At 38.8% G+C, this 14105-nt stretch overlaps 1 protein-coding gene across 1 annotated transcript; it reads left to right on the forward strand.

Annotated features, from left to right (window-relative positions):
• The first annotated feature begins 13056 nt into the window (after positions 1–13056).
• LOC149195046 (uncharacterized) lies at positions 13057–13863 on the forward strand. The gene has a single exon (XM_089407875.1). It carries the CDS (start codon positions 13057–13059, stop codon positions 13861–13863), a length of 807 nt encoding a protein of 268 aa, XP_089264001.1.
• Positions 13864–14105: the final 242 nt, after the last annotated feature.

The following is a 14105-nucleotide window of genomic DNA, read 5'->3' on the forward strand; positions in this document are numbered from 1 at the left end:
CTAAACGCCACAAAACACTCCACACCTAGATCCAACAAAGAATGAGTTACTATAGAAAGGAAACATTAATTAAAAAAATGTCACACTAAAAAGAATAGGAGGCATTCGCTAGAATTCAAAAGAATAGACCTCCACTTGGAAAATTGGGAACAAAACCAACCAGGAGTCATAAAGAACGTACCACACAAAACCATAAAACAAAAAATCAGCTTGTGCCTTCCTATAACCAAGAAAAAAAATTAAATACACCACTATGACATATTGGAGAAGGAAATATGGAATTTGAAATGAAATTGGACCAACATAACTTCCCATAGAAAAACCAAACTCAACAACTAAGAGCTCTCCAAACCCAAATTCCAAAGGAGGCTCACCATAAATGTAAAGTCATAAACCTAAGGCCAACACATATCTTGCCAAGGCTCTTGTAAACTAGTGGTGTATCCTCCATAGTGTCATCTAATTAATCACATTGTAACTAAGAATACACTACTCCCAAATACATAATTATGTGACTACATCACTGAGGGTATGTGATAAAGAGCCTCCTTCTCATTTCATAACCACTCTTATGATACAATCCCTCATGCTGAGCCATGTGACTTTAACTCTTCGACACATGGCTTAAACCTCGTGTTGATACTATGGGATGGGTAAAGTAACTTGATGTTTTTTATAAGAAATAAAGCTATCGTCTAAATTTCATAAGCAATCTCCATATATCATTAGATTTAAAAGTTTGTACAACTATGTTATCAATTTTGAACTAGTTTTATGGCCTAAGCAAACATACATGTTCTACTAATTTACCCACTGGCATGCTAGTAGCTACAAGTTAGATATTATATTTTATTCCACAAAGTAATACAAATATCTCGCTAAAAAAATAAAATAAAAATAAAAAAAATGTGCGAGCATAATATTTGTCGAGTGGCCATCTTGCACAATGGAAGTGATGCGTGTACTTCGATCAAAATCCAACAAACTTTGTAAAGGTTATCAACGATGTTGTTTATGTTCTTATAGATGTGATACAAATAGAAACGTGAGAAGCATGTCAATTGCATTTATATATCATTATAAGGGGTCTGTGAGGTGAAGTTTTTTATTTGAACTTTCTTTCTAAGCCACCTGGTGGCGAAGAGAGATTCACCAAAAAATTATATTTATTGGATCACATGTTCTGGGAGCTAGCTAAAAAAGTAACTCAAGTGTCTTTTGTTCACAAAATTTGTTATATTTCTTCCCAATACCCACATTGAGGCATGTACAATGTATGGAGGAGAGATGTAAGATTCCTCCTTTGCCTCCTTTGGGAGAATTTGTTGCAAGCCTCCATGAAAGTATGCCTAAGGGATATTCTTATTATTATCTCTTTGAGTTCATGTGTGGAATCTTTTTCCTCAGCATGTGGACAAACATTTAAGATGTTGAGACATTGAACAATATATTTGAGACGGAGAGTTTCCTTTCCTTCGAATAAGATGAGATTCCTAAGAAGCCAAATTCCCTAAGTATTTGATCATGTTAATAACCCCCTCTTTTAAGAGGGTGAATTTATTAGCAAAATGTTCTAGAAAAAACTAATATTAGAAAAGTTAAGCATCTATTTTTTAACATGATTTAGTATTGAATCTAGAGTATGATCATTAACAACAATCATTGAAACCATTTTGCCAATAATGAGCTTTGAGTCCCCTGTGTTGATCAAAGGGTGAATATTAGCTTTATTGTCTAACTTTATCTCTTGTATTGATGTGTAAACTTCCACTAGATTATTAAATGCAATGTCGAGATCCCAAGCATAAGTTAGTGTTGTTGTTCCTCCAAGGTTTATAAGATCCCCTCCTACACCTACCTTTTTGCATTATGGTTATTGTCTAGGTGATATTTCTAATCTTAAGCTATACACAATTACCATAAAAGCATATCACTATGACGAGATTTTGTTCCATTGATTTTTGAGACATTACATGCATTAAGATCTTTGTTAATTTAAAAGTTGCCTTTGAGATGTTAGTCTCCAAATCCTTGACAGTAGCATTGTTAGTGGTTTGGATATCATGCCTTGTAGTCCCTTTCTAACCTGGTCTATGATCTATGTAACAAGTGAATGTTTCGCCCCACATTTTAACATAATTATCTTAACTCTCTCACTTTTACTATGCTATGGTGTTTCAATCCACATTAACATAATTATTTTTACTTTCTTACTTGTACTATTATTAAGAGGTTTACACATTAATAAACAATTTTTTAAAGATAAATGAATTGTTATTAACTAGCATTTATCCATCTTAACCTTGTATTCATATAACTTGTCGAGAGAGATAAACAAAATAAGTGTAAATTTCTTAGTGTTTAAAAGTAAGAAGGGATATAGATAATTGATTAGATTGTGGTTTTATAATTAAGATAAGAAAAACTTTTTGCCTCGCGAGGAGACCTACTCTGCATCCGCAGTGCTCGAGTCCAGCCTCGGCCCTGTGGCCGCCTCGGTGGCTCCCTGCGTGGTGTTCCTTTCTGACGATCCCTCCCCGATTTATCCCCCAACCTGCGCAGTGTCCCTCCTTTCTCTGGGTTGGACCGAGGACTATGAGAGCTGAAGCCTGGGCAAGCTCGCCCCGAGCTAAGTCGCCAGTGATATGGAACCGTCATCGCCTCACCGTTCTGCTGCAGAGGCATTCATTAAACTGCTGGAATCTCTCCCAAAGAAAAAAGCAACTGAAGCCGCGAACTTTGTCAAGCGTCTAGATGATATTCCTGAGATTGAGCTCCCTCCTGAGGGGTCGATTCAGGTTGCCCTCTCACTGGCAGAGAGAGCTTTGGTCGGGCAGTTCACTGGACTCTGGCCCTCCCCCAAAATCACGGAGAGCTAGGTAGCAAGGAATTGGGCACCGCTGATCAACAACAGAGTCACTTCATACTTTATAGGGAAGGGTTTCTTCCTCTTTGAATTCGCTGAAAAGGAGGATAAGGAACTGACATTCCGTAATGGACCCTATTTCATGGGTCCTCAAGGGTTGTATCTCAACAAGTGGACGCCTGACTTCGATCCAGCAGTTGATGTTCCCACAGTCGTTCCAGTGTGGGTTAGACTGCCCAACCTACCAATGCACTGCTGGAACTAGGAGTTCCTCAAACACATTGGGAATACATTGGGCAAGTTTATAGATCGAGCCAAAAGCAAAGATCAATTTGATTGCGCTCGAATCTGCGTCGAAGTGGATCTTGAGGTGGGCTTGCCTGAAGCAATAAAGATAAAGGTTGGAAATTGGGTGCATCTCCAAAAGTTGGATTACGAGCAACTTCCGTTTAAGTGCAGAAAGTGTCATGTCTATGGTGACTTTGCCCATGGCTGCCCAAAGAATAGTGAAGGGGAGAAAAACAAGGAGGAAGGATGGACACAGGTCAAAAGGGCAAAAAATGCTCATAAAAACCCTAGATCCGGAAACAAAAATGATAAGGCCCCCCAGTCAGGCCGTGCGACTCAAGCTTCCCCCATGGAAGATCAAGGTAACAAATTTACGTTGTTAAGCTCAGCATCAGAAGACCCTCAAGAAATAGAGATTCAGAAGGAAGCATCACCCCACAAGGAGGTCCCCTCAGGATCAAAGCAAGCTGAACCTAACCCAGACAAGCGGAAAGACATATCCACAGAAGAGGCCGAGGAAGAGCAAGGATCGGAGGATTCAGAAGAGGAAGGTGAAATAGGGGATTCACACACCTCGGCTAGAAAATCATTGAGAGGCAGCAAATCAGCTCGCGAGAAAAGAGAACAGGAGACTTATAAAGACAAATTACAAGGAATCCAACCAACCCTTGAGAAACTCTTGGAAAAAACTTCGAAGGTGACTAGAAACCAATACCAGAGCTCTAAAGGAGCTCCCCACTCAAAAAGCAAGTGATGAAAATCGTCTCCTGGAACTATAGGGGTATGGGGAGCAGAACAAAAGAAGAAGCCGTCAAAAGCCTGATAAGAACTGAATCTCCTGATATACTCCTCATCCAGGAGACAAAAATGGAGGATAAGTCCTTCCTCCATACAGTCAGAAATCTGTGGAAAAGAAGTGAAGGGCAAGCTGTTTCAGCCCGCGGTGCGTCAGGAGGACTGGGCACCCTTTGGAATGCAAATAAAGTTTCAAAGATCAAAGATGTCGCCAACACCCATTGGCTGCTCACCAAGCTGCAACACATGGATTCAAATGAGACCTTCTGCCTCTTCAATGTGTATGTTCCAACCAGCGCAGGTGAGAAAAAGAGCTGTTGGGATTCCATCAGAAATATGGCAGATTCGGAAGATTTAAAGAATGTCATCATCGCAGGGGACCTTAATCTAACCCTCTCTCTGGCTGAAAAGCGTGGAGGAAGCATTGTAAGGGATCCGGCGCGAGAATGGGTTGAGGATCTGCTTCAGGACTGGGACCTGATTGACATAAAACCCTCGTCGGGCAAATACACCTGGTCCAACAAAAGACTCGGTCCGGGGCACATCGCTGCAAGGTTAGATCGTTTTTTTGTTCAAAGTTCTTTTCTTCTCCTTGGATTAGATTCTAGAATGCATATTCTTCCATGCAGTGTATCTGACCACAGACCCATCAAGCTCGATCTACTGGCACACATGAATCAAGGCCCCATTCCATTTAAATTCAGTCCCCTCTGGGTTAAAGAACAGACCTTCATGCAACTAGTAAAAGATACTTGGAAGCAACTAGTCAATGGTTTTGCCTTCTTTGTATGGGAGGAAAAGCTCAGGAGAGCGAAAGTTGCTTTGAAATCCTGGGCCAAATCCCTTCCTAACCCAGCAGTGGAAAGGAAAAAGATCCAAGAATGCCTTGAGATTCACCATATGAAGTCGGAAAATGAAGAAATCACAAAAGAAACTCTAGATAAGGAAGCCGAGCTACAAGGAAAATTTCTCAAGGCAAGTCTGGCCGAGGAAGAGTACTGGAGGATCAAATCCCATCGGCTTTGGCTCAAGGCTGGAGACAGAAACTCCTCCTTCTTCCACAAGCAAGCCCAAGCCCGAAAAAGTTTCAACTCCATCTCAGAAATCAAGGAAGAGAATATAAGCCACAAAGACATGCAAAGTATAAAAAAGGTTGCATACCTCCATTTCAAAAAGTTGTATAATGAAGAAGAGGGACAGGGGTTTGCATTAAATTCTGTGGACGAGGTACCTTCTCTGATCACTACCAGAAAGAAGCAGTATTTGGAAGCAGAAGTCACCAGCAATGAAATAAAAATCGCTCTCTTTGCAATGGAGCCAGATAAGGCTCCGGGGCCGGATGGCTTCACAGCTAGATTCTTGCAGAGCTGTTGGCAGATAGTGGAAAAAGACTTATGCAGAATGGTGAGGAAATCTCAAGCATGTCAGAAAATTGGGGGAAGCACCAACTCAGCTTTCCTGGCCCTTATTCCTAAGGAAAAAGGTGCCAACTCCTTCTCCAGATTTCGCCCTATTTCCCTCTGCAATATAGGCTATAAGTTGATAACAAAAGTAATTGCAAACAGATTAAAAACCATTCTTCCTGACATCATCCCCGAGAATCAGGGAGGCTTCATCCAGGGAAGGCAGATTGTTGACAATTTTATTCTGGTCCAAGAGGCGATTCATTCAAGTCTGAATCGGAAAGAGAAAGGAATGGTTATTAAACTAGACCTTGAAAGTGCCTTTGACAGGGTAAGACACAGTTTCTTGTTCGAGGTCCTCCACAAATTTGGCTTTGGACTCTGTTGATGCCTTGAAAATTGCTGCAACAACATTGGGGGAAAACCACCCGGTCCGGACCTTAACGCAGCTCCTTTTCCGTTTGGTTTGGTGGCTCCGACTGGTTTAACTAGGTCCAGTTACCTTCTCCCTATTGCTATTGGTTTATAATGTAACTTTAACTACCAATAAACAGGGATATCAGATCACTTCTTCTCGCTGATCAGGTAAGAGAATGACCCTTAAGCTGATTTGGGTTTAGCCAAGCCACAACTAAAATTTTGCCTCTTTAAGGAGAGGACTTAAAAGAATGTAGAACTTACTCTAAATGCAAGCTTATTCTATGATGCAAGCAAAAGAAACTAATCTAAATCATATCTTAATTAGGCAGATATAGATCTAACCCAACTAAGAGCAAGATAATTAAAGTATTGGGATTTAAATATGTCTTGTTTATAATGAATATCAAGTTAATGAAGTAGTTCAATTAACTGACATTATGGATACCAAAACACATCCTATTGAGACCTTTTAACTGAAATAATAAACCAACAACACTCAGGAAGTAGTTCACAAAGATGATATTGATTATCAGATCAGTAAATCCAATAATTAAACAATAATATGTGGAAATAGTTCACAACACATTACCATTCAATAAATTAGTTTTATAAGATAGATTTCTGAGTAAATAGTTACTCAGAAATCAGAAATTAATTCATAAGAGCAGAGATACATAATAACAACATTGAGACAAATTACCCATATTGACAATAGTGCACAAGCATGAATAAAATGAGACATTCATGTTACCATAAAAATGAAACTGATATTTGAAACAGTAGTATTAAAAATACCAATTTATTGCATCCATTTCTCTGATCTTGGTCTCCAACAGTCCTTTACATTGCTTGAAATTCTGTCCTCAAAACTAGAGCCACAATAGTGCAAACTCTGCCCTTCATACATAGTTCAAGATACAAAGGAAAAAATCCTCAATAATCCCCAGATCTGAATTTTCTCTCCTCTCTCCTACAACTCTAAATTCCTATTACAGTAGTGCTTTTAGAAGTCTAGAATTGCAGAGGAGAGCAGTCCTTTATTACATTCTGCAATCTATTACTTATACTATTTGTGAAGGAATTCTTGAGCAGAAAGTTTGGTGAAGAGAAATCTGCCAAATCCAATTTTATTTGCTCAAAAATCCTGATCTTCAATTGCTGGAGCATTCTCATTGATTGAGATCATTTTCTCCATATTTCTTCCACTGTTTTCCTGCAAAAAGAAATCAAAATAAATTAAGATGCAATTAAAATATCATTTCTGGCAATTAAATCAAATCCAATCAAATTCTATTTAAATAACTAATTAAAAATAAAATATAAGCTCTCTATTGATGTTTGGGATGGTTTAATTGGCCAAAGATATTATTAACCAATGGATCTGCAATTAGAAGAGGCTTTGGACAAATGAAAATGAAGAAAATAACTCAGAAAATTGATTTTGTTTCAAAATTCGGAGCTTGATCTTCTGCCTGATTTTTGACCCAATAAATTATTAAATCTGTTAGTGAAACCTTCTCAAAAAATGCTCTCCTTGATTTTCTCTTTCCAATGAGCCGTCCTAGGCCTCATTTGGCCAAGTATAACTCAATCTATGAGTCTACAAAGTTGATGGATGAAATCTGACATGAATCTGGAAATTCTATTGCTGGATTAAAATATTATAATTAAAAACTAATCCTAAATTAGTCTCTAATTAATTCTAATTATAATCTAAACTAATCATTAATTAATATATAACTAACTATTATAATTAACTAATTACAAACTATATAATATTAATCTAAATAATAATTACAATTTTATTTATTTAAATTAATTATATTATATATATTAATTAATTTAAAAATTATTATTTAAATTAATAAATATTATTTACAATATTACATTAGCCCTACACTATCTCACTTCATTTATTCACTCATCGTATGAGTGAGTTTTGAAATTGAAACAAATGTAATCGTTATAATATTTATGCCTTAATGCCCCTTTGGGTAATGGACCATGGTTTGACTTTTCGCAATCGGAGCATCGGGGGTATGGAGGGGTTACGTTAAACATGTCCCATACGAGAGCTCCGATGCGATGAGTTTTAAACTTTGTTTTATTGCATTTTGACTTATGTTTATTGGATCGGGACATGGCCATCGGGCTTTTAAAACAATACAATACAAAATCCTCGATCTGATATCGGCATCGGGGTATGGTGTAATGTCGGGGCCTTTTAAAATAGGTTCCGAACAAAATTTCCTACCCGATCTTCCGATGTGATGAATTTTTTTTTTTATTATATTTTATATATTATTTTTTATATATTAAATTTTAATTTAATTAAATTAATTATATATTAATTAAATTAAATTAAATTAAGATTTAATATCATTTTTTATTTTGATTTTATTTTAATGAAATTTAGTTAAGTTATGAAATTATCTAAACTACAACCACTTGAAAAAATATAAATAAAAAGAATAAAAATAAACTACAGCCACTTGAATGTTATGGGTTTTTCGAGATTAGGATTTGATTTGGAAATTGGAGTGAATTTCTTAAACCCGATACTTAATAATTTGGCTGTATAACTAAAAAATGGAAAAATGTTAGTAAAAACTCACTACGGGTTAATATTTAAAATGAATGCATTATTGAACTAATTTATTTACAAAATGCAATATGGTAGATTTTATGCATTTTTAACCCAGGCTACATAAATAATCAGACTTTCAAAGGAGTGCCATTTTCAAACCGGTTGACCAAATGAGGCGAAACAAGCGTCAATGGGAAGCTTATAAAAAATCGATTTTAACAAAGCAATCAAAACAAGAATCCAAAGAAAATGAAAAATTAACGAAAGCGTAGGGTAATCAACTAAATAAAAATCCAAAAAGGTGTTTAGCCAAAATTTTTATAGAAAGGGTCCCCATTATTTGAGTTGAGCAAATCAATAATGGGGGGGTTGTGTTTTCACCACAACAGACTCAAATTCATCAATTGGATCAAAGCTTGTATCAGTGAGCCCTAGATTGCCCCTTTGGTAAATGGGAGGGCAACTGACTTTTTTAAAGCCACTAGAGGGCTGAGATAAGGGTGCCCCCTTTCCCCCTTCCTCTTTGTCCTCCAAGATTCTGTCCTAAGTTTCCTTCTAATAAAAAAGCAGAATGACCAAGAAATAATGGCACTGAGCATTGCAAGAGGTGTAAAAAACATAAACCATGCCCTATTTGCGGATGACTCTCTTCTGCTGGGTGCTGCCTCCTTGTCCACGGCTAATCATTTCAAAGAAGTGTTGGATGTTTACTGTGAAGGCTCAGGAAGCAGAATTAACAAAGGCAAATGTCACATTTACTGTTGGAACTCTTCTCCCAGATTCCTCCAAGCTATCTCCAACTGCTTTGGTTTCGCAGCCTCCTCTTCCTGGACCTCTTTCAAATATTTGGGGCTCCCTGTTTTCCAAAAAAGGGCCCTCAGCAAAGATTGGATGCCGTTATTGGAAAAATTTAAGCTTAAAATTCACACCTGGGGCTTCAATTGGCTCAATCTGGCTGGAAAGACAGTGCTGGTCAAAGCTGTCTTGAACAACCTTCCTACTTACCAAGCTGCAGTCATGATGGCACCTATAGGTATTATGAGAAAAATGGAGGATTATATCAGGAATTTCTTCTAGAAAGGCGGAAAAGATAATGAGAAAAAAATTCCCCTTATTAACTGGGACACAATCTCCCTGCCCAGAATGGAAGGAGGTCTCAATTTCAAGAATTTCAGCAAGCAAAATATTGCCTTGAGCGCAAAGCTTCTGTGGAGTATAATAGCTCCAAAGTCGGGTTGGGCTCAGGTTGCGATGTGGAGAAAATATTTCGGTGGACAGAGAACCCGCTGCCTTGACAAACCCAAACCAAAAATTGGAACGTTGGTTCACAAATTGTGCATCAAAGCGGCCCCCTTGATCAATCTTCACGCGCACTGGATTCTTGGAAACGGTAAGCGCATCAACATTTGGGATGACCGAATCATGGATAGTGAGCCCCTCTCTGAAGACCGCTCTCTGCTTATGTTGAGAGAATGGATGGACAGAGCGGGCCTTAAAACGTTATGGGATATCTCTCAATGGGAAAACAGCAAATGGTAGAACCGGATTGATATCGAGGTACCTCATAACCTCTCCAGAGATCTTGTCTCCCTCCGATCCCTCTTAGCAAGCAAAGCGCCTTTAAATTCTAGGAAGCTCGACATCAGGGGTTGGGGTCCATCATATGGTCGCTACATAGTGGCGCAAGGTTATAAACTCCTCTCCCTTCGACCTCACGTCCCCCCTGATCCGAAGCCTTGGCAAGGGATATGGTCGTGGACCTCAATACCAAAAATTGACGTATTCAGTTGGCTCTTATGCCATCAAAAGATTTTGACAGACGACAGGCTGCGTAGAAGAGGATACAGCGGGCCATCCCGCTGCTCGTTATGTGAGATTGATGAGGAAAATGCCCCCCACCTTATGCTCCGCTGCAAATTCTCCTCTGATCTTTGGACCGAGGCCTTAAAAACATGGAATGTCGACTTTGCATTGCCAAATCGCTGCGCAGACCTGTTTGCAAATTGGAAGTCAAGGTATCCAGGCGGCTCCCCCCAGAACGTCCACATTAAAGATGCCTGGCTCGTCCTCCCTAAACTCATCTGCTGGCATATATGGCTGGAAAGAAACCAACGAATTTTCAGAGACAAAAAAAGTGACCTCAAGATCATATGGGAAAAAATCAAATGCCATCTAAGAGACTGTTTGGGTGATCAGCTTGACAGAGCAGATTTAAGTGGCCAAGAAGCTGTATGGGGCGCTTACCTTAATCTCAATTTCACTGATATTGTCAAACTCCCTCCTCTCCAAAAAAATTGGCAAATTCGACTTGAGGCTGTAGAATTTTCTGAGTTTTGCAGCAAGAAGGCAAGATACACTCTCTTTTTTGACGGGGCAGCAAAAGGTAATCCTGGCAGATCCGGAGCAGGTGGAGTAATAAAAAATGCAGAGAGTAGAGCTGAACTAAGATTTGCCTGGGGAGTGGGCTTCAATACAAGCATCCAAGCCGAAGCTCTGGCTCTCTTTCAGGGCCTCAAACAGCTCATTTCCCTGGGTATCAAAGATGCAATTGTTTTTGGGGACTCCCAATCCATCATAAAGATCATTGTAGACAACTCCCTTCCTACTGATCTAAGGCTATCAAGATTGATGAACAGAATTAGAACTCTTATAAACTCCTTTCAGAAAATGGAATTCCTTCATGTAAAGAGAGACAACAATAAAGAAGCCGATGCTGAAGCCAACAAAGCGGCTCCCCTCCCACCTGGAGTCCTGCTAAGAAATGAAGACGAAGGCTGGGATCCCATCCCTTGACTATTAGCTTAAAATGTTTTACTGTCTTTTATTGGAGCAGTTTGTTTGCTTATGTAAATCAGGAAAGATAGAGAAGACCAATCGTATGATAGTCCAAAGAATTCGCAGACTCACTAGGGGGGAAACCATCTGGTTCCTATCCGAAGAGAAAACTGAGTTCTGCCTATTTATTGTAACCTGCAATGAGGCATTTTCTGCCGAGAATTAATACATCAACTAACCGTTTCTGTCAAAAAAAAATAAAAATTAAGATAAGATATTATTGTATCAATTATCTAAGTTTATATTTTTTCTAACCATAATGAAAAATTTGTATTTATATGCAAGCATACACCTGGAATGCAGCTAATACATTAGGTAGTGCATAGTTATATTTTCAAAAAAAATCCTTGAGCCCTCTTATCTAGCAAAACTACAAATTTTTCTAGAGGGACTCTAAACTAGACAACAAAAAACAGGGTTTTGTAGGTATATACCTTACAAAATTGACCCACCAAAAAACAAAATTTACATGTCATATTATTACTGATTGATAATGCAATCCTTCATAATTGTGTAATGTCAATCCATTTAGCTCTAAGGAATAGGAGAGGACCTGATTCAACCATTGATTTTTAAATTTCCCAATCTTAATTTACACCCTTCATTAGCACATAAATTCGCATCTTTATTAAGATCACAAAGAACATGGAAATATATTATTGAAGAGAACCCTTTCACTTCTTTCCCAATTCTTTTCATAAGACTTTTTAATGTTTTGTCCCTCAAAGAGGAGCCCTTCACTAAATGTTGAATAAGAAGGAGAAAGTCTCCCAAAACAATGAGAGAAACTACTTAATTTTCTTTGGCTAACTGAATTCACTAATAGAAGGCTTAAGCTTAAGCTTAGTTGTTTGTCATGCATCCTAAGCCTCATAAATACTTTGCAATTTTAACTTCCTCGGGGCCATAAAGCACTCCTCCCTCTTGCCACCCCTAAATTTAGACTTTGATAAATATAAAACCATGAAATAATAAGTTCATATATATATATATATATATATATATATATATATATATATTCAACACAATACTTTTAAATATTAAACACACTATTTTTTTCAATTTAATTTTATTAATGTACGACCACACACATACACATATATTCTCAAATATTCCACCCATCGTAAATTATAAAACACTTCACTTTTTATTATGAATATATTAATTTTTTGTTATTATGACCTTTCTATAACCCTGCATATACACATAATTTTTATTTTTTATTCTTTCATTATTCACTTTTTTATTACATCTGTTCATTTTTTTATCACTTTGATTACATTTTTCACCTGGAGAGGATTCGAACCCGAGACCCAGGGACCAACTTCCTCACCCAAAGGTAGTCACCCACTCAGATACCTCACCTAGGCCCCATACATACACATATATATTCACAAATATTTCATTCATCTTAATTTGTAAAACATTTTTATAATAACTTCTTCTTTTTTAGATTGGATGCTTTTGTGATTCATGATTTAAGCCAAGATCTTTCGGAGAAATCACATGGAAATCTTAGGGTCGACATGTTTCGAACCTCTATCGAGGTTCGTCAACAGGACAAGGTTGGTGATTTGTTGATCTTGCTCTCCAACCTTGTCGTGATGATGAACCTCGATAAAGATTCGAAACACGTCAACTCTAAGATTTCTATGTGATTTCTCAAGAAGATCTCGACTTAAATAATTTTGTTGATATTATAAATTATCCATAATTTCGTTTACATCAAACACTCTATATATTACCTTGCTAAAAAGTATAACAAATCTATCGCGCGCTTGCTCCCTGCCCGCGGCAGGCCGTCTCCCCCTCGGCGCCCTGCGTCCTGCGTCCTGCTGATCGAGCCTCGCTCTGCCGCCCCAATGGCGGGCATTGGGGACCCCGATCCCCCTTCAACTCCTCCGGAGGTGATCGCATTTCGTGCTATGATCGCTTCAGGCCCAAAGCGCCCTCCTTCGGTGTCTCAGCAGAAATTCGTCAAAAAGCTGGACTCGATCCCATCAGTGGCGTTACCTGAAGAAGAAACCTGTAAAGCCGCGTTGAATCTTGCAGAGAGAGGCCTGATAGGCCAGTTCACAGGCCTCTGGCCATCTCCCAAGTCAGTGGAGGATTGGATTCAAAGGAACTGGAAGCCTCTGATCAAAGAAGAAGTGAAAAGCTATTTCGTAGGTAAGGGATTCTTTGTGTTTGTTTTTGAAAACCCTGATGACAAAGGCCTGATCTTTAGAAACAGACCGTATTTCATGGGGCCTCAGGGGCTTTATTTGAATAAATGGTCCCTGGACTTCGATCCCACCCAGGACATCCCATCAGCTGTTCCAGTCTGGGTCAGACTCCCTCACTTGCCTCTGCACTGCTGGAACCAAAAATCCCTTCAGATCATAGGTAACGCCCTGGGAAAATATATAGATCAGGCGGCGAGAAAAGACCAGTATTCATGTGCCCGTATTTGCGTCGAAGTGGATTTAGAGGAGGGGCTACCGGAAGCTATTAAACTCACAGTAGCTGGGTGGACGCATGTCCAGGAACTGGACTACGAACAGTTACCTTTTAAATGCAGACATTGCCATAGTCATGGCCACTTTGCAAAGAACTGCAAGAAGAGAGCAGAGGAGCATGCTGATAAACAGAACGGGGAACAATGGAGTCTGGTCCAGAAGAACACATAAAAAAAAAAGGCACAGGCAAAGGCACCAAGGAAGGAGACCCTAGCAGCAGCAAAGCAAACCAGGAAACAGAAGTAAATCCAACAGGAGCAGAGAAGGTCAAAGCCCTCAAGATACCCCAGCCCAAGAAAATGAAGAACAGGTGGAGATTCCTCCACCAAACAAGGAAGCAGGTGAAGCAAACCAAAGTCAGGCCAATCAGGGAAGCCCATCCAACCCCTCATATGCTGAGATAGCAAGGAAAA

Source organism: Pinus tabuliformis, chromosome 2_2, assembly GCF_031772625.1.
Source record: "Pinus tabuliformis cultivar Carrire ecotype Pingquan chromosome 2_2, CPIR1, whole genome shotgun sequence".
NCBI lineage: Eukaryota > Viridiplantae > Streptophyta > Pinopsida > Pinales > Pinaceae > Pinus > Pinus tabuliformis.

What these genes read in the sequence shown, in the direction of transcription:
- LOC149195046 (XM_089407875.1), top strand. Translation starts at nt 13,057, where the DNA reads ATGGCGGGCATTGGGGACCCCGATCCCCCTTCAACTCCTCCGGAGGTG.